This window comes from Lampris incognitus, chromosome 2 (genome assembly GCF_029633865.1).
Source record: "Lampris incognitus isolate fLamInc1 chromosome 2, fLamInc1.hap2, whole genome shotgun sequence".
Lineage (NCBI taxonomy): Eukaryota > Metazoa > Chordata > Actinopteri > Lampriformes > Lampridae > Lampris > Lampris incognitus.
The window spans coordinates 126,732,855-126,758,420 of record NC_079212.1 but is presented as its reverse complement, the minus strand read 5'-3'; the positions used below and the strand labels follow the sequence as shown (position 1 = coordinate 126,758,420).

Below are 25,566 nucleotides of genomic sequence, written 5' to 3'. Positions count from 1 at the left end.
GTGCAACAGATATTCAGAGTACTAACAGCTGTTCTGAATTTAACCTTTTGTCTGTGTGTGTGTGTGCGTGCGTGTGTGTGTGTGCGTGCGTGCGTGTTGCCTACATGTATCATCTGCAAGGTAACATCCGTACAGGGTTTCAACTTCGCTTATGTAGGTGTGCACACATGCTCAAGTTGTGTGGGCTGCTTCCCATACTTTCAAGTTGCAGAGAACATGCTGGGTTTGAGTGGCTGTTTAATGCCTGTGGAAGACACATGACAGTATGGGGGAAGAAAACCCAGAAGTGACCTGGGGTGGTTCACTATTAGGGTCATAGCGCTCCATTGTCTTTATTGGTTTGCCTGGGGGCTATAATAGACCGACCACTAAAAAGGAAGAAAGGGCCTCAGTTAAATCCAGTTGTCCCTAGGGTCAGCTGACTGCTTTCTCTGAGCAGGAAGTCTGAATAGTACGCTGTATGGTGAATACCAAATAACTACTATCTGCCCTCCATTTAGCTCCCTGATGACATCGCACCACTTTGAAGACTGACTGCACACAACCCAGGGTAGTCAGGGTGACATCAGACACGTAAAACTCACCATTCCAGATCGTTGAGAGGCTTAAACATAACCAGAGCCTCAGGAGGAGTCCCATGAAACCCTATATCTGCACTGGTAGCCTGTCTTGTAATATTTATGTAAATTCAGTTCTATTTGGGTTATTTCAGAACTGTTGAAGTGATTGTACCTCAATTTGAAGGCAGCGTCTGCAAACTGAGGTTGTGAAAAGATGTCTGCTTTTTTGTTTTTGGGATGTGCTGAATTCTGAGGGCTTATGTGGTCCCTGTGTTTTTACATTTAATTCAAGTGGTTTGTTCATTCTTTTGACCGTGACAAAGTTGGATAGGTCATGCTATCCTTTAAAAAGGCTTCAAAATCTTAACTTGTAACACCACAATGGTTTTAAACTTACAAGCCAATTTATTAAAAAAAAAATTAATTTTCACCCAAGATGACAAGTCAAAAAGAAGTAGTAACTCACTTTATTTAAAATTTTTAGCTTTTGACTTTTGAGATTAAATTTAAAAAAGTCTTATTTAACTGAAACATAACAACAACAACAAAAATCCCTACATGTGAAAGCAAAAGCAAACAAAAGCCAGCTTAGCACCTCCCACCTACAGACAAACCCGTACACACATGCTCAACACATCCAACCACATGTTCCTGCAACTGTCTGTGTATGAGTCATTTTGGAGAAATCGCTAGTACACTGATTTAAGAAAAAAGAAGAGGGGGGGTGCCTTTGCAGTTTTACAGTTCTAATGAGTCACACATTGACAACATGTTTACAGCACAGACATTAGCCTTACACTTTGATCTCTCACTCTCCGGATACCGCCATGACATTATAAACTGGAAAACACTTGATTTATCTCTGCACTCCTGTTGTGGTAAGCTTTTTTCCCAGTTCGCCACTGATGGTATTTTAAGTGTCCCAATAATGTGGGAGCATCATTTTTGTAATTTCCTGTGAAAAAGTGAAGCTTATTTGCCTCAGCACTTTGTTCTAGTTGGCAATGCCAGTGTATCTTCTGTCTGAATGTAGTTTCTTTATCCCCCCCCCCCATTCTCTTTCATTAATGCACAGATGGTGTGGTTTTCTTGTGTTACAGCTTTTTGTACCTAACTGGAGCAATGTATCCTAATCTTTTTGTTTTCCTGTTAATATCATTTTCAGTCTTGGTTTTCTTTTCACTGTGCTGGCTTTCGTTTATAATGATGTGATTCACCTGGCATTTAGTAATGGTTTTTAAGCTTTCTTTTGTGGTTCTGATCATCAAGCTGAGTTTGAAGTTGTGAACTACAGAGCATGGAGCTGTACCTGAACTATTATTGATTAGGATTTTGTCACTGTAATTGAAGAAGTGTGTCCTAATGGGATCTTGCTTTGAAATGAACAGATGTAGATATTTCAGATTCCAGAGGCATGTCTCTCCCTTTGGCGTCAAGACTAATCGCCCCTGACTGTGATGCTCTCCTTTCTGTATGATGACCAGAGTGGTCCCACGGCCCATGCTCGGCACTCCTGGTTGCAGGGTGGGTCAGCAGAAGCCAAAGATATGTACAGCTGGTAGACATCTTGACTTAGGATCGAGGCACGTCTGTTCAGCTGTTGCAGGACAGCTGAGCATCTGTCACCTCGGAAGTGTCATTGGCCTTCTAGTTTCTATAAGAGAAACCCATCAGCTCTGCTGTTGGCCTGTAATGTAATTCTTAAATCCTATGGAATATTTAATCTACATGGTGGATTGTTCGGAGCTAAAGGGCAAATCATATGAACCCTGGCAAAAATGACTGTGATATATTGTCTTCAGTGAATCGTCTTTGTCCTTTCAGTTTCCTTCCTGTACGTAGGTCGTGCTAATCCCATTGGCCTTCACTCTGAGGTGTTTGTGTAGCTAGCGCTTTGCCTGTACGACCTCATTTCCTCTTCCTGCCCGGCAGATGATAATAATAACCCCTGTTTTTCAGACCCTGCTATTCCCAGGAGTAATATATAAGAAAATTCCAAATCCATATCCCTATCCGCTAAAGTGACTCAGCCAGTGGGTTTTCCAACGACTGTTATTCCAGACAGAAAAGAAGGGAAAGACAGAACATCTGCTAACAGCAGGTTTCATCGTATATTTAGCTGGTTATTGAGACTTTCTGCCCATAGTTGTCTTCAGAGCAGCAACAGCAGTTTCTGGGAATGTGGTCGTGGGCATGAGGCACAAAAGCTGCCGAGTCTAATTGAAATTCACTGACTGTTAAGTTAATTTGCTACTTCGCAGTCCAATCGAATTATCCAGATGAGCTCCAAAGGGCTCTAACTTCATTTTATCTTAATTTTTCCCTGTGTTTCTGAAGGTTTCACATACTTCCTCGAGGATTCGAAGGAATGTGTTTGTGTGTATGTATGTATATGTGCAGGGCTTGACAAGTTCCCTAAAAAGTTTACTTGTCCAGTCATTGAACATAACCTGTCCAAAATGGAAAATATTGTCCTCCTAAAGAAACAACTATTGACTGTTCCACTTTTACAATTGTGATTTATGGACTACAACAGCATACAAATTAAAATGGAAGACCTGCCTTGCTGGGAAACTCTCAACAGGGGGACCAAAACATGAGTCCCCTTTGTTCTTCATAATAGAACTCGAAACCAGCTCATTGTAAACTTTGTCTGTCTCTATGCATTGTTATTGTTAAGTGTTTCCTTTACCATAGCCATTAGTGCGTGGGCTGTCTACTAATCGTGACGAGCCACCCAGTTACACCCCCCCCCCATCGGTGAAAAAAAAAATGTTTCATTCATTTTCAATGAAAAGGAAAACATGCGCAACAAAAATTAATTTTAGTGTACCATAGTGTCATACATGTTTTCAAAACAATAATCTGTACCTTGCTGGTTATTTATTATTTTGTCAGGGAAATGCGACTTTGTCTCATAATAAATCCATGCAGGAAAGTTGCACCACTGTTGATAATGCAGATGTCCCACAACTGTCTGGTATTTTAAGACCACAGTAAATATCTTATAACACAGTGACTACAACATGTCATGTTTCAAAATCACTACTCATTTTCTGCAAAGGTTGCTTTACATTCCACATAGTTAAAAGGTGAGTCATTGCAGGACAGGACTACTCGTATTTTCATACGGCATGTTTTAAAGATCAAACCACATCTGCAAATTTGGTGATTATTTTTTTTGCTAGATCGGACCAGCAGGCCAGGCCTACAAATGCGAATGTCGCTGACTGACTGATCATGTTTAACACAATCGGGGCGCCGAACCAGGTGACCATCAACATCAGTGAAGTTACTCGATTGGTCGGCTGAGTGCTTAGAGGCGTGAGGAGAGCACACAACTAAAGCACCCCAAATAACGATCACTCTGACAAAACACTCACTGGCGAATTCACCAAAGGATTGTGTGGGTTTTGCAGCCACTAAACCACAAATAACACAAAAAGAAACTGTGTAATTCTCAAAGCACCCACAAAGGGTGAAATGCGTCCCTAACTGCACTGCCAAGCAAATGGCGTCTCGCTGCTCTGGTGCTATTTGCACCAATATAAATTAGGTAATATGCATACATTTGGGCATAAAATTGGCCTGCTTCTATGCAAATGAGGCTCATTGCAAAACACTAGCGCTAATAGCCACATGCAGTTAGAGTGGAAATTATTAGCATCTTCAGAGAGTTGATGGTAATTGAAGTGCATTTATATGCACCCAGACTTGCCAGTGATCGTGGCAGCAGTGATTTTAGCCAGGCAAAGGCATCGTCCTGCCAGGCGTGCTCGTGAGTGGATATATCGAAGGAGAATATCAGTTTTTGATAGAACTGACACCGAAATCATTTGCAGATACAGGTTGCCAGGTCTAACAATTCTTTATACTTGATGACATCAAGGATGACATTGAGCCTGCCTACCGTGTTCTTGGCGTAAGGCCACCATTTATACTTTGCCACATGGATAATTGCAATCAGACGCAAAACAAGGGTAAATTGCACTCAGCTGCAAAATGTCATGGGCATGTTTGCGCTGTAATATCATTCGCGCAATATCTTGTGTGAATCAGATCTTGAGACAAGGCAGATAGTGGTTGCAAGTGATGCACAATTCATGGTGCTATCAGTGGGCATAATCCATTCTTTGTGAATTCACCTGTCAATACAGATTGTGTCTAGAAAAATGAGAGACAACCGCAGATAGAAACAGAAGATAGAGGAAGATAGAAGATGCTTTCTAACTGATATGGGGTGCCATGGCTCAGGAGTTAGAGTGGGTTTTCTAGTAATCGGAAGGTCACTGGTTCGATCCCTGGCTTCTGCGGAGAACGTGTTGAAGTGTCTTTGAGCAAGACAGTCAACCCTTAACTGCTTCTGATGAGCAGGTTGGCACCTTGCATGACAACCTCCGCCATCAGTGTATGAATGTGTGTGTGTGAATCGGTGAATGCGAGACATACACTGTAAAAGCACTTTGAGTGGTCAGTAGACTAGAAAAGAACTATATAGATGCAGTCCATTTACCATTTATTGTCACTGCACATACTACAAGTGGGCAGCCATGTACACTAGGAGCAGGAGCAGCAGTAGCGCAGTGCCTGGGGTCCAACTCCAGTACTTTGTCATCGCCGTGGTCAGGGGCGCAGGCAGGAGTATTAAGCTTAACATGCATGTCTTTTTATGGTGGGAGGAAACTGGAGCACACAGACGTGGGGAAAACATGCAAACTTCACACAGGAAGAACCTGGGGTTTGAACCCAGGACCCTTGTGCTGTGAGGTAACAATGCTAACAATGCTAACCTCTGGGCCACTGTGCTGCCCGACAGGATGGGGACTTAACAGATAATTAGAGGAGTTATAATTGCAATTAAATTAAATTCTCTTTCAAACTAAACATCCCAAGATGTGAGTGGAAAGTATTGTTCTTACAACTGCATTTTATAACCATTTTTTTTAGCTCGGCCATAGCTTAACCATGTCATGTGTTATGCTACTTCAGTACACTTTAAAACAAATATTACTAGGACCATGACAGAAAATTGCAGATGAACATTTAATGTCTAGGAATTTACATTTGAGAGGCTGTATAGCTTTTACTGAAATTAAGCATTGTAAAAGTTACAGACAAACAGATAAATCGGCCATTCACGATTAAAGATATTTTCTTGTGGCCAGCTAATGCATTATTCTTATCATGGCATGATCTTTATGTTGCCTTGATTACTGAATACGCTTGCTGACTTTGATCAGTTTGCTAGTACATTAAAAACATATTGGACATGACTGAGGCACCTCCTTAGATTACAAACAGTTGCCTGGGCAAGTTTCAGTTTACCATGTTGCAAGTTGTGTTTTTGTCCTCACTGTTCCTCTGTTGCCATATGACCATGACTCAAGGGGTCTGTGTGTGTGTGTGTGTGTGTGTGTGTGTGTGTGTGTGTGTGTGTGTGTGTGTGTGTGTGTGTGTGTGTGTGTGTGTGTGTGTGTGTGTGTGTGTGTGTGTGTGTGTGTGTGTGTGTGTGTGTGTGTGTGTGTGTGTGCGTCGGCCTTGTGATGGCCTGGCAGCCTGTCCAGGGTGTCTCCCCGCCTGCTGCCCAATGACTGCTGGATAGCTCCAGCATCCCCATGACCCTGAGAGCAGGATAAGCAGTTTGGATAATGAATGTGAATTCACATTACAGACACTACCACTGACTATCCCTGTAACAAATTGGCCACAATTTTGAACATTGACCATACACAGTCCAGCCATATAATAGGTTTTGACCTAATCTTGTTATTACATAAACCAAATGTATGTGTCACCCTAAGCCACAGTTGTAAATCGAGGAGGTTTGCTTGCTGATGTTGTGCTCACACACGGAGCTCAAGGCAGTGTTGTATGTCTTGGTAGCAGGCAGATGCTTGTCTCAAAGACAAGCGACAATTTCAGTTGATTTGCTGATACTTAATAGTTTTATTTATTTATTTTCTACTTGTCCGATTGGACAACTACCAAAGGTATTCCACTTGTTAAGGCTTGCTTGTCCTGGGCAAGCGTTGATGTTGAGCCCTGCAGTATGTGTTTATGCGGACATGGTTGGAAAAGCTGAACTGGTGATAATCACTTTGTAAATGTTTCAACATCTAGAAAAATGTGGGGGAGCGTTTAGTTTTTCCACTACTGATCTTCCTGTCCTCCCATTTACCCTGTGATACAGTGCAGCATTTAACACCTCATTCAGCTAACATTTGGTTAGTAGTTGTCAGGAGAGCACAGTGGTTGGCATGCGGCACACCCTTACTAAACAACTTTCTTTATCATTGCAGCAAATGCAGCATGTTTGATGGAGTGTCAACAAAGTAGTCCAGGCCTGCTGAGTAATGGTTGCATGAGAGCCTTTCTGTGTGCTTTAGTGGCCCTGGGGGTTAAGGATATCTCTTTGTGTGTGTGTGTGTGTGTGTGTGTGTGTGTGTGTGTCTCTCTCTCTCTCTCTCTCTCTCTCTCTCTCTCTCTCTCTCTCTCTCTCTCTCTCTATCCTTCGTAATGGCTGCTGCTTAAGAAGGCGTCTCCGTGACGATGGCACAACCATGCATTGTGTGGGGCTCCCCACACCACCACAGAGGCCCCTGAATGAGCCTGTGAGGATTGCCAGTTTTCCTGCTCATTCTTCCACTGCACTCTCCCACGACTAACTCCCACCTCACCCCACCCTCTCTCATTTACACGTGCTCTTGTGTCTCTGTATTTGTTTTTGTCTTATGAATCTCATCTGTCTTTCCATCTTATTTATGTTGCCCATCTGTCTATTCCTCATTCTGCGCTTTTCATTTCCTACTCCTCTTTCCACTTACAGCCTGTCATATTTTCTCATGATTGTGTTGTGTTTGTCTTGCTCTCTTAGTTGAGGTTTGTAATCATACTTTGTTTGGTTGACCTAGGCTATGGTAATATGTGTGTTGCGCCAGCTGTGTAATGGGATTAGAGGCTTTGCATTGAGATCGAAGACAGTGTGCGGCATTACTATTGGAGTTGGCTTCAGACCCCATGTGATCACGATAATCATCTCACCATGCTCAGTCACTGCTGACACCCAACATAATATGCCGATGCCAGAGGGGTTGAGCACGCTAGCCCTGTACCAGGCTGGCCGGCACAATGACAGGCAAACAACAGGAACAAAGCCGGATAAAATCCCTATCTCTGGGTGCAGGGAGCTGGGCTAAGCAAGCGCTCGCTTCACATGCCTCTGAATGTGTTGAATTTTGGCCCCCTTCAGGACAGGATGTCGGTTGTCATTACTGAGCGTATTATTGACACACAGATGAAGAATCTAGCTACTACTGGTGTTGTCCTGATATTATCCCTGAAAGGGAAGATGGAGGTTCTGATATCACTAAGATGAGGTCTTTGTAATTTTCTGTTGGATCCCACAAATCGTAAAGCTCCTCAGCATTCACTCATAAATAGGGATTATTGGTTTTAGAAAGTAAAGTTTCTCATGTGTGATAAGAATTTGAAAAAACTGTGCTTAAACCCCCAAAAGCATGCCTCAACACTTGCTTCCGCCCTCTGCATGGTATGTGAATGTTACATTAGGCATTTCCTGTTTGTGTCATGTAGGGAAGGCCTCTTCTCAATCCTCAAGGGGACCTCGTACAGGAAGTAGGGGTCACTAATCTCTCAGGATTACTCCTCATAAAGTAGACCACTCACCCATCAAGAACATAGAAACACCCCCGGAATGATTCAAACATTTTACAGTCAGGTCATTTAGCCAATGTAATAGATGGTTTGATCACCATCAAAACTTGGGTTTGTTGGTTTCTAATAAGAGCATGATGTGGTTGTTGTAGGTTTTGCATGTGTGGTCCTTTGTTATGGCTTTTGGGTTGCATGAGATGCCTTGATGTTGGATGAACCTTGATGTCCCTGCCCTAACAGAGCAATGCTAAACAGACAGCTCCATAGGCGCTTTCGGACTAGGGGAACTTTCTCATAGTTCTAAGAACTGTTGGAGGAACTATCCCTTTTTATTGTATCCAAACTGCAGGAACTGGGAATGGTCATATTTCTTAGAACTTTTAGCTTCTACTTCAGTGTAGGTGCTCTCCCAGTACAAGAGGAACATTGAGTGACAGGTTTATGGTGATTGGTGATTGTAGGTGTACGTTGATTGGTCGAACACATGAGCCAGTGCAGCACGAGCAACCGCCATTTTTTAAAACCCATGTAAAATGTTAGCCGTGTACACCACAGCTCTTAACGTTAGCCTTTGAATATGGAACAAAACGTGGACAAATGGACCAACAGTGAAGTCCAGGCCTTATTGCCCCTATATGCGTCCTGTTGTTGTTGTTGTTGTCGTCGTTGTCATATCACGCACAGAATGAGATAAACATTTACATTGAGGGACTTTTTTAGCTCCTACTTCAGAGTAGGTACTCTCCTAGTACAAGAGGAACCTTGAGTGACAAGTTTATGGTGATTGGTGATTGTAGGTGTACATTGATACTAACCGTTATACTAACCACGCAGAAATGATGATGGTATACTTAACCGCCGGCTTACGTCACTTCAGCGTTCCTTGCAGTGCGAATGCAAATAGAAAAAAGCCCTTGAAGGTTCGTAGTTCTCTGGGAACCTCCCCAGTGGGTAGTTCCTCTCAAAAAAGTCTCCAGAACTGTTTGGTCCAAAAGCGCCTTATGACAGCCTGTGAATTGACAGGGATTTTCTGCCGTTTGTCCTCAGTGTTGTGTTGAAGCAATGTCACCTCCTCCTGCCTAGTCCCAGGGAAGATGTAAGTGAGCAAATTCATAGTGTTTTTAAAAAAGGTCAGTGTTGTGTTGAAGCAATGTCACCTCCTCCTGCCTAGTCCCAGGGAAGATGTAAGTGAGGAAATTCGTAGTGTTTTTAAAAAAGGACAAACAGTGGTTTCTCACGTTAACAGTTGTCACCTATAAAGTGTGCACACACACCTCTACCCATCTCTGTCCAACACACACTCAGATCCTCACACCCCATTGTGACAGCTTAACGGTGACAGTTTGAAGTTAATCTCATCCTTTCAAGGCCTGTTGTCTTTACACATTTGTGTGTGTGTGTGTGTGTGGGGGGGTTGAGTGTGTGTGTGTGTGGGGGGGGGGGTCTGAATGTGTTGTGTGAGAGGGTGTGTGCATGCGTGTTAGCAAATAAATGGTCTTGTTTGGTCCCACGTCGGCACATGGAAAGGGAAGGCGGGGCTTTGGGATGTTCCCGAAGACGGGGACTGGCAGGGTGTCCTGGTCCTGTGCCAGGTGGCTAAGAACCAGCTGTTTACAGGCTCTGCCTGAATGCCTTGTCTGTGGGACCATTTGAAGACAAGAAGCTGTTTACATTCAAAACATCAATTTGGTGTGACTTGCTCTTTTAGTGTTCGTGTTTGTGTGTGTGTTGGGGGGGGGGTGAGAAAGACAGAGCTGAGTTGTAGCGCAGAGGTCTAAAAAGGAAGTTTGCTGTTAGCTCTGAGAATCTCAGGGGAATTGTTTCTATATTGTTCCAGAGAGATGTGGGGAGGGGGGGGGGCTGTCCGCCTTTTTTCCTCCACCCTCTGTGTTCTCTTCCTGCCCACACAACCCCAACTCTCCACTGAGTTGTGAAGCTCTGAGAAAAGGGAAACCTTTGAACGATAGTGCTCGTTCCACATAAACCTGCATTTGTTTGGATTTACCAGGACAGAAGGCAGTTGGTTTTGATCTGGTTAATTACCCCACGGAAAATATGGTAGGGGATGGTGAAGGGATGTAAGGTAAGTCTTGGGGTCTGGCTTCTAACTTGTCAGTATGCTGTCATAAAATATATTTGACCTTTGATTCATTGAGGAAGTACATAGTATGACAACAAATGTGACGCAGCACAATACTGAGGTTCGATCATCTAAGTAAGCGATTCTCTGTGTGTTTGAGTGTGTATTAATGTCTGCTTTAGACAGAATTCTTACTTTAAAATTACAAGATTTGAATCAGTTGAGGCAGACACTTGATTTTATGGAAAGACTGTAGCTTGAAAGCAGAGTGAAGGGCAACAGGGCAGTGTGACCAGATTAATGGCAGATTTTCTGCTGCTACTTGGATTAGCAATGAGCCATCGGGTCTGAAGTTACCCAGCCACAGAACCAGAAGGAGAAGTATTAACCTCTTAACCCAGTAAAGAATTACACTGGTGTTAGCTCCAGTAGGTTAAAGTGTTCTCTAATCAACCTCTTTCCATAGTGCTTACTGTTTTTCCCTCTAAATGATGGTTAACTTTCAGATAACAGATTTTGATGCCATGTGGTTTTGATTTATTTATTTTTCAGGGCAAGAAGTGCTTGTTACTCTTTCCCAGATAGGTTTCAGTTAGATGTGTAACAGTTAGTCACCCTGTATTTTTAAGGCGCTTGGTTTGTTCAACACACTAAAGTTATCTCACGGGTTTGACAGAGCTATTATGGTTTGCCATACTAAAAATGGAGCCAAAGGCTTTTGAGGGTCAGTGAAATGTTTGGAAAAGAATTTGTGGATTGTTTTGTACTCTCCTAGCCCTGTGGGTCTTTTGAGATTTCAAAAATGAATGAAATCTAGGAGTGGCTTTTATAAGATGAAAAAGTGTTGGTTAATGTCTCTGTTAGTTGCTTTATGTGATAAATCTGATTAATATCATCAACTCTGCCCACATTTCACCCTGTGCCCTGTTTTGTCTTCCTCAGGGATCCTTCTCAAAGATGGCAGCCCCCACCTGGGTCTAAGGCTGCTATGTTGGTGAAGGTGAACAGTATGAGCCGAAATCAGCCCAGTACTGTTTTGCAGCAGCAGCAGCTGCACAACAGTACACAAAGCAAGTCCAACACCTTCACACTTTACTCTTCCACCAGCAAGGCCTCAGGAGGACACCCCAACTCCACCCAGGGATACAAGACTGCCCCTTCTGGCAAGATGGCCACGGATGCACGCCAGGCCCACCACTTGAGAAAAGCCAGCAATGGCAACTTCTGTTTGGTGACATCAGAAATTGGTCATCCCAGCCCACTACTTCACAGGTCCCAGACTAGCACGCCACGCCCTGTCTCACCCCAGTATGGCTGTACAGCTCCACTCTATGATGATCCAGTGTCAGAGTGCCCCATATATGATGAGCCCCCAATAGACATGGAGGTAGAGGGGGCTCACCTACACAACGGGCCCCATCTGTCACGCCTGACCCCCACCCACAGTCTACAAAAGCCCAGGCTCCTCCAGCACCCTGCTTCTTTTCAATCTGGCTCCAGGCACAAACGCAACCCCTCTTCCTCAGACTACAGCCCTGCTGGCCTGGAGTGTATCAAACACATGGTCAATGTGGACCCCAAACATGGGCATTTATCCAGCTCTCCTGTTCCCACACGTACTCCCTCACCTACCTCCAAACAAGAGCCCCTCCTGATCCCGTCACACCCCCAGCATCAGGCCTCATCTCAGCCTCTGCCTCGGGGCCAGCCCAGGGACAGGGAGCTGGGGACCCCGGGCCCAGGTACATTGGAAAAGAAGCAGACCTGGCGGGCCCTGGAGGCCACCGTACAGCGAGCCATGGAGGCACGACACAGCAGGCAGAGCAGCCAAGCCTCACAGGACTTCCCCACCTCAGTCCCGCAGGCCACAGCAACCTATCAGGACTCTGGGTACTCCACAGGCCCCTCCCCCAGCCTCAGGAGGAAGAGCAGGAGACGAGTAGGTGCTGGTGGTGGGGCAGGAGGCAGGCCAGGGTCTGTGGGCAGTAGCGGGGAGCTCTGCGCCCTCAACGAGAGGCTGATGGCAGAGATGAGGGAGGTGGTGAGTCGTTCCAACACTATGCGGGAGGTCAGAGCAGGGCTGGACCCAGACATGGGAGACAGGGCAGTAGTGCCTCGGACCCGTTCCCCTGCAGACTCACTTAGGTGGTATGGAGGAGGAGGATCAGCTGGTAGGTGTTCATCACGAGAAGACATCACTGGAGCAGCACATGCTCGGTCACTGAGCAGGGCTTGTAACCATGGTAACCCACCTTTGCCCCCACTGGAGATACCAGGGAGGCAGAAAAGGACCTATGAGAAAGTGGACACCTTGGAGAAGAGTATCACTAGCCAGGCCAGCCTCTCTTCTCCGGAGACGCCGGGACCCCCTGCACAGGTAATCCCAACACCCTGCATGTGTGTTTGAATAAGAGTGACAAAGAGCAAGAAGTTAAATTATTGACAATGTGGGGCATCCGGGTGGCGTGGTGGTCTATTCCGTTGCCTACCAACATGGGGATCAGTGATTCGAATCCCCATGTTACCTCCAGCTTGGTCGGGCGCCCTTACAGACGCAATTGGTTGTGTCTGCAGGTGGGAAGCCGGATGTGGGTATGTGTCCTGGTCGCTGCACTAGCGCCTCCTCTGGTTGGTCGGGGCGCCTGTTCGGGGGGGAGGGGGAACTGGGGAGAATAGTGTGATCCTCCCACACACTACGTCCCCCTGGCAAAGTTCCTCACTGTCAGGTGAAAAGAAGCGGCTGGCGACTCCGCATGTATCGGAGGAGGCATGTATTACAACTGGGGAGGAAAAGGGGGGGGGGTCAAAAAAAATTATTGACAGTGAAAAAATGGCGTTTGTAAATGCGACACATTTGGCTGAAATATTATTTAATTTTCCTGCCCGATTAAGAGCTCAAGTCTTTCTATGTTATGGTTTGTTGTGTTCACCTTAGAGGGATTGTTTGGGTTCAGTTGTGTTTGGTTTGAAAGTTCTTTTTTTTTTTGATATGCTTTAATGATCCCCGTAGAGAAATTACACTATGCATTTAACCCATCCTGGCTGTGTAGCTAGCAGCAGTGGGCAGCCGCCGTGCTGCGCCCAGGGACCAACTCCAGTTCGTCTTACCATGCCTCGGTCAAGGGCACAGACAGGAGTATTAATCCTAACATGCATGCATGTCTTTTTGATTGTGGGGGAAACGGGAGCACCCAGAGAAAACCCACCACAGACACGGGGAGAGCATGCAAACTCCACACAGAGGACGACCTGGGATGACCCCAAGGTTGGACAACCCCGGGGTTCAAACCCAGGACCATCTTGCTGTGAGGCGACAGCGCTAACCACTGCGCCACCGTGCCACCAATTCTCATTAAGCTGGTGCCAAATTTCTTGCCTGATGAGAAAAGAAGACAGTTGTGTCAAAGAGGCAGAGTTTTCTAGAACTACTTTCTAGAAAACTTTCTAGAACTCTGTAGGCAAAAGCGTTTGCATGTTATTGGAAATTTTAGGTCTTTAGGTTTGTCTATTGTTCCATGTCATCTCTTCTGAGAGCTTTAAGTCAAAGAATGGGCAAATTGTTCCACTCCACACAAAAAAAAAATCCCTTTTACTTTTTGATTGGGATATTTTGACGTGGGAGAACAATAAAATACTCGAATGTACATACATGCACACACACACAAACAGATGAGCCACAGTGATGAATATATTGTCAAGAATTATAACGCAGGTGTACATAATTAGAGTTAAGGGAACTATTTGATTCCTCCGGACAGTTATATACGTAAGTTGCAGTATGGGGATTCAGAGTACTTCCAAGATCTGCTACTTAAAATCTTGAAAGCCCTTTCAACAGAATTCCACCCATGCCCCTGTACATTATGGCATAAACTTTTGTGCAAATCCAGTGCAACTGTATAAAAAATGTTCAGTTCTTCTAGCAACAAATGATGCTATCTGACCTGTTTGTGGATATTGCATCTTAATTCCAGTCGTTTCTTTTTCCTGCATTTCCCCTTTTTGTCCCCAATTGTACTTGGCCAATTATCCGACTCTTCCAAGCCGTCCTGGTTGCTGCTGCTCCCCCTCTGCCAATCCGGGGAGAGCTGCAGACTACCACATGCCTCCTTCGATACATGTGGAGTCGCCAGTTGTTTCTTTACACCTGATAGTGTGGGGTTTCGCCAGGGGGACGTAGCGCGTTGGAGGATCACGCTATCCCCCCCCCCCCCCCCCAGTTCTCCCTCCCCCCTGAACAGGTGCCCTGACCAACCAGAGGAGGCGCTAGTGCAGTGACCAGGACACATACCCACATCCGGCTTCCCACCCGCAGACACAGCCAATTGTGTCTGTAGGGACGCCCGACCAAGCCGGAGGTAACACGGGGGATTTGAACTGCCTTCCCTGTGTTAGTAGGCAATGGAGTAGACCACTATGCTACCTGGACGCCCCTTAATTCCAGTCTTGATTGCCGTATTGGTCCATGAAATTTGGTAGCGGGCATCACTGACTATAATGTACACGAATCCAGCATCACTCTTCGCCGTCTTTTCATACTCCATCTGCCCTGCACCACAGGTGCCCTACACACATGCACCAGTTCTGCCTGAATCTTTCTGGCCCATGCCAGGCCAGAAAGACACAGGACAAGACTTCCTCTGATCAGGAAGGAGGACCACTGTGGCCCATATGGCCCTGGCTTAGTATGGAGGATTGGAATACCACTGTAGCAATAACATTTTAGACTCCAGCCAAGGAATACTGTGTGGGCCCCTTAAGTCCATCCTGGAATGTTCTTCAGACATGCTGTTACATCATACATACACACACACACACACACACACACACACACACACACACACATTATGGTTTGCCATCTAAAATTGTGTGGAATTTTATTTTTCTTTGCGTTCAATATTTAAACATTTTCCTTTTCAAAATCTTTGAACCATATGGTTTGAAGGCTGAAATGAAACGGCAGCCTTTTAGAGAGAGTAGTATAAACAACTTGGCAAGAAGGCTGGATGTATTCATGGACTTTGGGACGTGCTATAATTTTAAGTATTTAAACTCATAGCATAACTTCTTTGTCACATTGTTGAGGTGCATCTGTATGTTATCTAGATGAAAAAAAATTGAACTTACTGGAGATATAACTCATGCGGGAAATGTCCTCTTCCCTTAGTCCCCCATGCTCCTGGTTGCATTTTATCTTGTGACCCTTGCTGTCCATGTTAGACCGTTAATTCTGTACGAGTATATAGAACCTCTGCCAAAGTAAAACCACAGGGTTCTGCTCCATTTGATCAAGAAACCCTAAATCTAAAGTCCAGCTTGTCTAGCACTCTCCAATTCCGCATTACATCACAGTCTTGTTGAAATTATGCCTCAACTTGTTTTATGTTCCGATTGTAAATTTGATCTTTGATTTCGGCTCTGGCTCACTGTTGTTCCTGGCTGTTTGCAGACTAGTATCTCTGGGTTTCTGGCTTTCTCTGTTTGAAGCGTAGAGGAGTTCCTTATGGCCATAAACCCTGTCGTCGGAATCAGACCAAGTTCTCGAGTAGGACTCAGCCATAGTGTAGTGCAAGAGGGAGGGAGGTCTGCTGAGGGCTAGATCTATTATGTCACGGTTTGGTCACCTGCCACTGAGGTCAAGGTCTATGAGGCTATTTGGGGGTTATCCCCCCCACCCTGTGCAATTTTTTTCCAGCTTTAGGAAATTAATCTTGCAGCAATTCCCCCTTGAGTCCAACACTGCAGAGCTGAGCTGAGAAGGGGAAAGGCAGCCCAGCTCTTGCCGACACACAGCTGTACAGATAGCCTTTATACCTCTGCTGTACCAACACCTCCCTCTCTTTCTTGAATCCCTTTTTTACCTGCCCCCACCACCACCACCACCACCACCACCCATTCATCCTTTAGTCTTAACTGTTTCTCTCTCTTTTCCTTCTCTTTTCTGGTTGTTCTCTTGCAGGCAGGGACTCTAGAACTGCCAGCTCAGTTGGACAGCAGGAACAAAGGCATGGTGGATGGGCGATCTGCTTCCCTCGGCCCCCACCGCCCTGTTACCCACGACAGCAGAGAGGGAGTTGATGGGGGGGAAGGAAGGGCAGGAGGCTCTTCATATCAGCTCTCCTATGCCACCCTACGGCAGCCCCAATCTCCAGAAATGGGCATGGAAGATTGGGCTAGCAAGCACCTGAACATGCACACGCAAGGCCTGTTTCGCCGGCGCGTCTCCATTGCCAATATGCTGTCATGGAACCGCGGCTCCATCAAGAAGCCTATGCTGGTTACTAGCGACCGCGCAATCCGCAAAGAGGCCTGCGAAATGTTCAAGTTGGTACAGGCCTATATGGGAGACCGGCCCTCACGGCTGGACCGCCGCCACTGTGCCCTGCTCATTGTCACCAAGTGCTGGGACATGCCAGGGCTGAGAGACGAGCTATATGTGCAGCTGGTGAGGCAGACAACCGGCAATACAAGCCCCAGGAGTTTGGCAGCTGGCTGGGAGCTGATGGCTGTCAGCTTGGCCTTCTTTGCCCCCTCTCCCAAATTTCGTTGCTACCTGGAGGGTTACATCCAGAGGCATACAGACCTGACCAGCGACAAGAAATGTGAGTCTGAGACTGAGCAACAGGGTGGGTCACCTTTCTTTCTTTCTGCCACCCCCCTCCCCCCCGTGTCTTTTTTTCGTTTGTTGTTTTGTTTTTTCTTTGTGTTTCATTCTTAGTGCCTGTGATTGTAAATCAGAGATTTTAATTTGTTTGTTTTCAACACGTCACTTTTTTCTTCTCTCTTCCCATGTTTTCTTGTGCAATTCCAATCTAATCTTGTCAAGTTAGTACGGGCATGATTGAAAACAAGGTCTCTGTATGTACTGAGCCGTAACATGTTAAGTGTAGGAGTAGTGCTTATCTGATAGACTTTCAGACTTCTGATCCAGGCTGTCTTCTGTTTCACAGTGACTCAGTTCATATTGGAACAGCAGGAGCTGAAGATGAAGAAGAATTCAAAGTCCAGAAAAAAACGAAAACAGAACACAGAGGAAGATGAAGGTAAAGTTCTTTTTTGTTCTCCGCTCTCTTCCCTGTATTATCCAAAATATCACTTAAGATTGTTGGCTCGTCAGCATGTCCCCATTTGGTCAAGATTGTCTGTTTGAAAGACAGGTGGGGGCAGGAATTGGATTGCTCTAAGAGGGAGCCTGAAGATGTTTTTCTCCTCCTGAGTCTGTAACAGAGATTAGTACAAATCAAATGTATTACTCCCTGTAGAATGACCATTTGAAGTGGGATGGAAAGTTCAGTACTGTGCCATTTGTCTGATGACAGCACACACTGATGTTCTCTCTCTCCTTTTGCAGACACCATGAATGGGTTTCACAGAAAGTAGAGATGGGGGGGAGGGGGGAGTAGGATAAGAATTTAGGAAGGCTCTATATAGACCCACAATGGACTACACAGCGATTCAAAATAATGGTCTCTTTTGGCAGCACTGCACATCAGTCAACGATTTATAGCAAGCCTACTCATTGGCACATGCCCTCATTAGGGCAGCCCACATGGCCTGCTCTGATGACACTACCAGAGCGGAACCCACTGGTCTCATACCAGACACCACAGTGGTGTTCGTGCACACATTGTGCATCAGTGACTCAGACAGAGTCATATATGCTGAGGCTCTCCAGTGACTAAGAGGTTGAAAGGAAAGCCTACTCCACATAACTGACTAACTCCCAAGGTTTTCACCCAGAGAATGGACTCATGCCTTAAGCGAAAGAGACTATTATTGTCCAATGAGGGCTAACCATGAAAAGATGCCTCCATCCAGGAAAACAGCATAATGAGAGCTTCTGTCTGTTTGATTGATAGAAGAGCTGGAACAAAGTTCAGTGCATCTGACTAGGGTATGTAGCAGCTGTGAGAAGTAGGGGTAGGGAGTCGCGTGTGAAAACTGGAGGTCTCTTGTCGGGGTCTGGCCTAGGGTTTGCTTGGGTTTGGAACCTGCTTCCTTTGGGAAGCTGAGGGATGTGCTCCTTTCCAACTCTAGCATGGGCTTTGACTAGCCTCACTGCTGAGACATAAACAATTACCAAAAAGAGACTGAAATAGTCTTCCCAATGTCTCTCGGAACCTTTCTCTACTAGGTTGTCCAGCTGAGCCAGCCATGTGTAGACAGGTGTCATTGCATCTTCAGTCTGGTACAGTACACTCAAGCTCTTAATGAGATCAGATTTCTCCTGGGCTTTGGTTGCTTAGCTGTTGTTTTCATACCATTAAACAAGATTTAAATATGGACCACGAGTAGTGTGCAAACCATTACATTGTGTTGGGTTGTTTCAATTTCGCTTTTCTCGCAGTAAACAAAACATTCCCATTTTGAAAATTCCCTTATTGGGAATCCTGGGGGGGAAAAACCATGCATTTCCTTCTAAAATCAAGGGTAAAATTGTCGATATGATCTCCATAATTAGGCATAATTATAGTCAAACATGGTAAGATTAACAATTGCTCTGGGCATGCATGTGAGTCACCTGTTTGCTATAAATCCGGGGGCTTTGGCTCAAGGGAACATTCCAGACACAATGGTTTTTTTCCCTCTCAGCACAACCTTCTCCGTTTGGCATTGGCTCAGGTACCTGAGACGAGATTGTGGGAGTGAACCCCCTGGGTGTGATTGGAAAGGCTGTAGAGGAGAAGTAGAAACCTGATATTGGTGTAAACCCAAGTTACTATGGCAGTGAAAGATGGGGGTGACTTCCTTTTGTGAGTGTAGACAGTGACCTGTGAATTGGGATCTTTTGTTCACTGTGTGTGTGCGTGTGTGTGTGTGTGTGTGTGTGTGTGTGTGAGAGAGAGAGAGAGAGAGAGAGAGAGAGAGAGAGAGAGAGAGAGAGAGAGAGAGAGAGAGAGAGAGAGAGAGAGAGAGAGAGAGAGAGAGAGAGAGAGAGAGAGAGAGAGAGAGAGAGAGAGAGAGAGAGAGAGAGAGAGAGAGAGAGAGAGAGAGAGAGAGAGAGAGAGAGAGAGAGAGAGAGAGAGAGAGAGAGAGAGAGAGAGAGAGAGAGAGAGAGAGAGAGAGAGAGAGAGAGAGAGAGAGAGAAACTGGGGTCTAGAAGATACCAATTGATGTCGTTTTGGGGACAGCAGATAGTGTCCCTATATAATGTCTGTCTGTTGAAGTATGTGTCACCTCGAAACATAAGGTCATTCCTATAACACAGCTTACTTCAGAAATAGATATGGGATCATAGTGAGCAGGCAGGTAGCAAGTAGAGAGCTTTTGTGTTTCTCATTCTATTCCTGGCCTATATGCCTCTGTGCACTGATGAATCACCTGACACCAGATGCATAAACTGGCTCCTGTCTCTGAAGCTTTTGTTCAACAGAAGTAAATCTTCCTTCAGCTTGACAAATCAGTCGGCCATGCTCTAATTCCCATATGCCAGAATCACACCATCAACATGTCTCTCCAATTACGCCTGCTTGCCTGTTGCACACTCTCCTACATCTGTGGGGAAAAACAACCCTGCTTCTCATTGGAAGAATTGTAACCTTTTATTAGCCGGTATGTTCAGTTTCTCCAGACCTTTTATAGGATTCTACTGATGGGTCCTCTCGGATGTGGCAACAGTGTGAGTATTGTTTCTTGAAGTGTTGCATTTTGCTGTTTTTCAGTCCTGTTGTTTTTCGTCTCACCCAACAGGCCTACCTATCAGTACTTACGCCAAGTTCTGCTGTCGGAAACTGCAGAAAGTGGCTATTACTGGGGGAAAAAAGGTGAGCTGGAATACAAAAGAGGATTTGTCTCAAAATCAAATTGTTTGTTTTAAGTTGTTTGAAAATGTTCAAATGTCAAAGCATTTTGATCTCACATAGAAGCAACGATTACTTTCAGAATGAAAGTTGTGATCCCCAGCTTAGTCACACAGAGTACAGTCACAGACAGACATAATTATAGATATACCTACATAGTCACAGAAGCAGACATAAACACAGGCCCAGTCATAGTGCCTTCCAGATGTAATCACAGAACAGAGGCAGTATTAGACACAACCATGATTAGTATCATAGTCCCCCAGCATGCACAGGTACTAAATCCTCACCTCTCCACACCTTCTTGCCCCCAGGGTCTTCGCAAGCCCACCTTGGAGGAGATTGACCACAGCAGGCGGGCCATTGTCACTCCCTCACTGTTTGGCAGTTCTCTGGAGGAGGTGATGGAAAGGCAGAGTGAGCTCTTCCCAGATAGGAAACTACCCTGGGTGCAGGTGCAGCTGTCCCAGTATGTTTTAGCTTTGGGTGGGGCCCAAACAGAAGGCATCTTCAGGTAAGAGAGACAAAACTCAAGTCAGTTACATGCCATGACATGAGCTGTGCAAGTTGGAGTGAGAGGGGGGAGTCTGAGAAAAATGAAAGTGTGGGAATGTGTGTATTTGTGTGGGACCCAGTATACAGGCCTGTGTGTGTGTGGTCCTCCACATCAGTATAGTTTGAGGAGGGTTCTCCCAGTCTACAGTTTACAGAACCAACAACAGCACAAAAACCCTGATTTGCCTCGGGACCAGCTTGGTTTAATATGATATTTCATAGTATGTGTTTATGTGTGGGTCAACAAGCATGTGGGAGCTTTACTTGTGTATTCAGTTATATGTTAGTTTGTTTGTGCAAAGTTTTCACTCGCAAATTTAATTTTGTAAGACTTCCATTTATTTAGTCGATTGTTCCTTTTCATCAAGCAGATCTCTCCCTGTGAGACTCCACTCCCAAATGGGGATGAATATCTGAACAGTGTACTGTTTGTACCTATTACTGTTATTATATTATTGTTTTGTTGTAAAGCAAAGCTGCCACTAAAGCGTATCAATGTATTTTCCAAAGTCAACAGGTAACATTTGGAGCCAGCTGGGTGGGCATGAATAATAGATCAACCACAGTGCTTGGAGAGTCAGTATTAAGTGGCGTGGGAGACCCTCTTGTGGCCATAGGTTGTAATTAATCTCCCGTGTAACGTCCTCAGGGTGCCTGGAGATATTGATGAAGTGAATGCACTGAAGCTCCAAGTGGACCAGTGGAGGATCCCTGAAAACCTCTCGGATCCCAATGTTCCTGGTGAGTCTTTGTTTGGTATGGGTTTCCATGAAACTGGCCTGTTTTATCAGTCTATCTAGCATGAAATAATTTACCTGTCGCGAAATTCTCTCATCCAGTAAAATACTCATTGCATGGTTTACCAAATGGATTCCATCCAATGAGATGCAATAAGGAGATAGCTGACACATTAACGTGCTAAGTGTTACTCTGACATTACTCCTGAATGCATATCTAGATGGATTTTGTCCAGCAAATATATTTTTGTTTCACAAAATGCTTTGAATGTGTTTCACAAAATGGACTCAGCATAACAAAATTAATTCCATACCAAAGCAATCACCATTTTATAATTCAAATAAAACTGCAGATTAAATTTCATCCTCAAAATCAAACATACAACAATTAGAATTCCCTGGATAAAATTGAATTTTGCATCTCCATTTCATGGGCAACAATAAACAAGGTATTTTTGGATTTCGTCTACAATAATTCATTTGCTACCTCGTAATGCAGTTCATGCACAGAATCGACAGGGTATCACTTGGCACTCCGTACTTTACTGTTATGTTCATGCATTTGTACATACATTTGTGAATGTGCTTTGCTTATCAAGAGTGTCTCCATTTTTGTTCAGCATCTCTGATGAAGCTGTGGTATCGTGAGCTGGAGGAGCCTCTCATTCCCATGAACTTCTACAAACAGTGTATCAGTAACTACGATGACCCAGTGGCAGCCATCGCTGTGGTGCAGTCTCTACCTGAACTTAACAGGCTTGTGCTCTGCTACTTCATCCATTTCTTGCAGGTGATTCAAACCTTTTCTATACTACAGCAATACAGCTAACATTTTTGTCAAGTAGCTCTACAAAACTTGAGGCTAGTTTCATTACACTGTTAACAAATGCACTGTGCAATTTTATTCATATTAAGTCCTGGAAATATGTGCATTCTAATGATATCTCTGTCTTGTTAGTGGCCCATGTATCAAAATAAGTTGAACTTAGCATGACTCGTACTGTGTACGGTGCAGTTCAAAGGTCGATCTGTGTACTCTTGCTTCACAGCTCTCCCTTCCTACATTCTGCTTGTTGCTAGGTGTTTGCTCAGCCCTCCAATGTAGCTGTCACCAAGATGGATGTGAATAACCTGGCAATGGTGATGGCCCCCAATTGCCTCCGCTGCCAATCTGATGACCCGCGGGTTATCTTCGAGAACACGCGCAAGGAGATGTCCTTTTTGAGAATGCTCATTGTTCACCTGGACACCAGCTTCATTGAGGGTGTGGTGTAGACTGTCTTAATCACAGAGCTCACCCTGTCCACTCAATTAGCCCTGGTATTTGTGCAGCCAAACATCTATAAAGTAGTCCCCAATCAAATATAAACACACTGTCTGTCAAAACCACACTGGAAATAATTTGGGTGGGTGAATTCACCCAATACAACGGAAAGAGAAAACCCATGAAGACGGCTAAGTACCGTCTAACCACACTGTATGCACTGTGCTGTGTATGACACAGTAGCTTGGACATTGATCCCATGTGCTATCTCATATTCTTACTGTGGGAAAATACACATTACCTGAGGCTTCGTTGTTTTGAAATACAGAACCTACAGCAGTGGGATGCAAGAGCCAATAAGACTCAAGTCACACTCTTGGAACCTGTTTTAATGCATTTCATTTTACTGACTTTTTTTCTAACTGCATGTGAAAACTGATTAACTTTTCCATATCTTACTAAGTGGGTAGTGCCAGAATTTTATTGGTAAAATAATATCAAGTTGACAAAATGGACACTGGCACAATCTAAGTTTATAGGATGATAATAACCATGTCAGCCTTATTTATACCTACTAAATATAGCAATATTAGTGTTAGGCCTTTTTCCTGGACAACTGTCTAGTTTCACTCAAGTGTTTTGTGTGTGTGTGTGTGTGTGTGTTTGTGTGTGTGCGCGCGTAAATCTGTGGATGACAGCATTCATTCATCATGTACATAAGTTAAATAATATGTAGAGTATGAGAATTCTTGTAATGTCTTCTTGGTTAATAAGCTTGTCTGAAAGGATTTTTGTAGGAGTTTCGAAAGTAACCCGTCACCGTCTCCTCGTATGTTCATTTTGCGAGACAATAGCAGCAGCGCAAACCATGACTACTTCGTTGTACTGTACACAGCCTGCATTTCAAAGCACAACCTGTGAGGATGTGCTTTTGAGAAAGCTGTTAATGGTTGGTGGCGAGCGCAGAAGCAAGTAAAATTGAGGTGCTTTGATTTTTACAACTGAACATAACACTGAACAGAAGCCAGTTGGAGTTGTAATTACAATCTATGTGGTGTATGTAGTGGTAATATGGGAGCTTGGTTATTTAACTGGTAATAGCTGTCCTCTCCTACCTGTATGAAGTCTCGAACTTAGATTGTGATCTCTTCTTTATGGTCTATCCTTTTTTTTTTGTGTGGCTCAGGTCTTAGGATAAAACGGGTTGTTGGATGTGGTAACTGTTTTACACCCCCTCACCCCCACTGAAATATTTGTTTATACTGCCAGAGGCTCACACACCATGGATGATGTGTTGTTTAAATGTCGAGCGCTTTTGGAATATAGATGAGGCTTTTTTGTTTTCCCTCCGAATGCCTGCCAATGTTAATAAGTTTTGCTTGTAAATAAGTAATAACTGTCTTCGAGTGTATTCTAATAAAGCAGGGTGAAGGTGAATCTTTCCATTGCTGAAAGGGGATTAAGATATGTGTCATTTTGTAATTACAAATTTTCCTGCTGTAACTGCCTGCCTTTTAAAATAAGGGGACTGATTTTAAACCACTATACATGTGCTACTAAACGTTGTGTCCAGATGAACTGGTTCAACTTTCTGGGATTTCCTTACCTGGATTTTTGAGCATGCATCAAGACACTATACATGTGTGTGTACATGTACGTTTGCATACCCACTTGTTATAGTATGGAATGGTTGTTGATAAATAAAGCTTTGTTCAGATGTAAATAGCCCAGCATGTATTTCTGACTTCTACTTTCTCAACATGTGAACACAGGAAAAAAAAAAGTTGATTGGCGCTTTCTCTAGTTCCCCTTTGTCCAATGAAACTAGGCAAATCCATGTAGATCAAGCCAAATAACTTTAAATGAAATTCAGTGTTAAGAAATACCAAAAATGTTTGGGGGTAAAGATTTGTGAACATAATTTTAATAAAACGTCACACTTTACAAGGTTGGAGTTTGACAATGGCTTTAAGGATATCACTAGCTGCATTTAACAAGACACCTTGAATCGGAAAATCAAAAGGGACAATTACCTGTTGAATATTTGTGTCCAGAGACACAAGACCAGGAAAGCTTCGGATCCAGACAGTGTCTCCCAATCCTGTCTTAAAGCCTGTGTTGACAAACTGGCTCCAATCTTTGCACAGATCTTCAGCAGATCCCTGGAGCTGTGTGAAGTCTCCTCCTGCTTCAAACACTCCACCATCATCCCCATCCCAAAGAAACCCTTCATCACAGGACTGAATGACTACAGGCCTGTTGCTCTGACGTCTGTGGTCATGAAGACTTTTGAACAAGTGGTGATGGCCCACCTGAAGAATGTCACAGGACACCTGCTGGACCCCCTGCAGTTTGCCTACTGGGCAAAAGGTCAGTGGATGATGCAGTCAACATGGGACTGCACTACATTCTGCAACACCTTGACTGCCCTGCGACATACGCAAGGATCGTCAGGATTTGTTGACTTCAGCTGAGCGTTCAACACCATTATCCCAGAAATCTACTCCAATCTCTCCCAGCCTACTGTATCCCCTGCCATCTGTCAGTGGATCACCAACTTCCTGACAGGCAGGAAATAGCAGGTGAGGCTGGGGAAAGTCATTTCTGGTATACGGACAGTCAGCACTGGTGCTTCTCAGGGGGTGTGTCCTCTCCCCACTGCTCTTCTACCTACACCAACAACTGCACATCCAAGGACACAGCTGTTAAACTACTGAAGTTTGCAGACAACACTACAGTCATCGGATTCATCCAGGATGGTGATGAGTCTGCATATTGGCGGGAGGTTGAGTAACTGGTGCTCTGGTGTAGTCCGTAGAACTATGAGCTGAACATGCGGCAGACTGTAGAGATAACAGTGGACTTTAGGAGACACCCCTTGACACTGCTCCCCCTC

General features: G+C 44.6%; 1 protein-coding gene across 4 annotated transcripts in view; it reads left to right on the top strand.

Annotated features, from left to right (window-relative positions):
- Nucleotides 1-24,564, top strand: part of arhgap46a (Rho GTPase activating protein 46a) — a 57,760-nt gene extending 33,196 nt beyond the window's left edge. The window contains exons 1-9 of one of the 4 annotated variants that reach the window (XM_056274372.1): nucleotides 1,321-1,438; nucleotides 11,257-12,691; nucleotides 16,274-16,940; nucleotides 17,265-17,357; nucleotides 20,005-20,078; nucleotides 20,429-20,628; nucleotides 21,319-21,410; nucleotides 22,027-22,196; nucleotides 22,487-24,564. In XM_056274372.1, coding sequence (XP_056130347.1) covers nucleotides 11,303-12,691; nucleotides 16,274-16,940; nucleotides 17,265-17,357; nucleotides 20,005-20,078; nucleotides 20,429-20,628; nucleotides 21,319-21,410; nucleotides 22,027-22,196; nucleotides 22,487-22,681 — 2,880 coding nt within the window. In that variant the 5' untranslated portion in view covers nucleotides 1,321-1,438; nucleotides 11,257-11,302 and the 3' untranslated portion in view covers nucleotides 22,682-24,564. Of the gene's footprint in view, nucleotides 1-1,320; nucleotides 1,439-10,176; nucleotides 10,318-11,256; nucleotides 12,692-16,273; nucleotides 16,941-17,264; nucleotides 17,358-20,004; nucleotides 20,079-20,428; nucleotides 20,629-21,318; nucleotides 21,411-22,026; nucleotides 22,197-22,486 lie in introns of those variants that run through there. The other 3 variants (XM_056274371.1, XM_056274370.1, XM_056274369.1) reach the window with 3 other exon arrangements.
- Nucleotides 24,565-25,566: the final 1,002 nt, after the last annotated feature.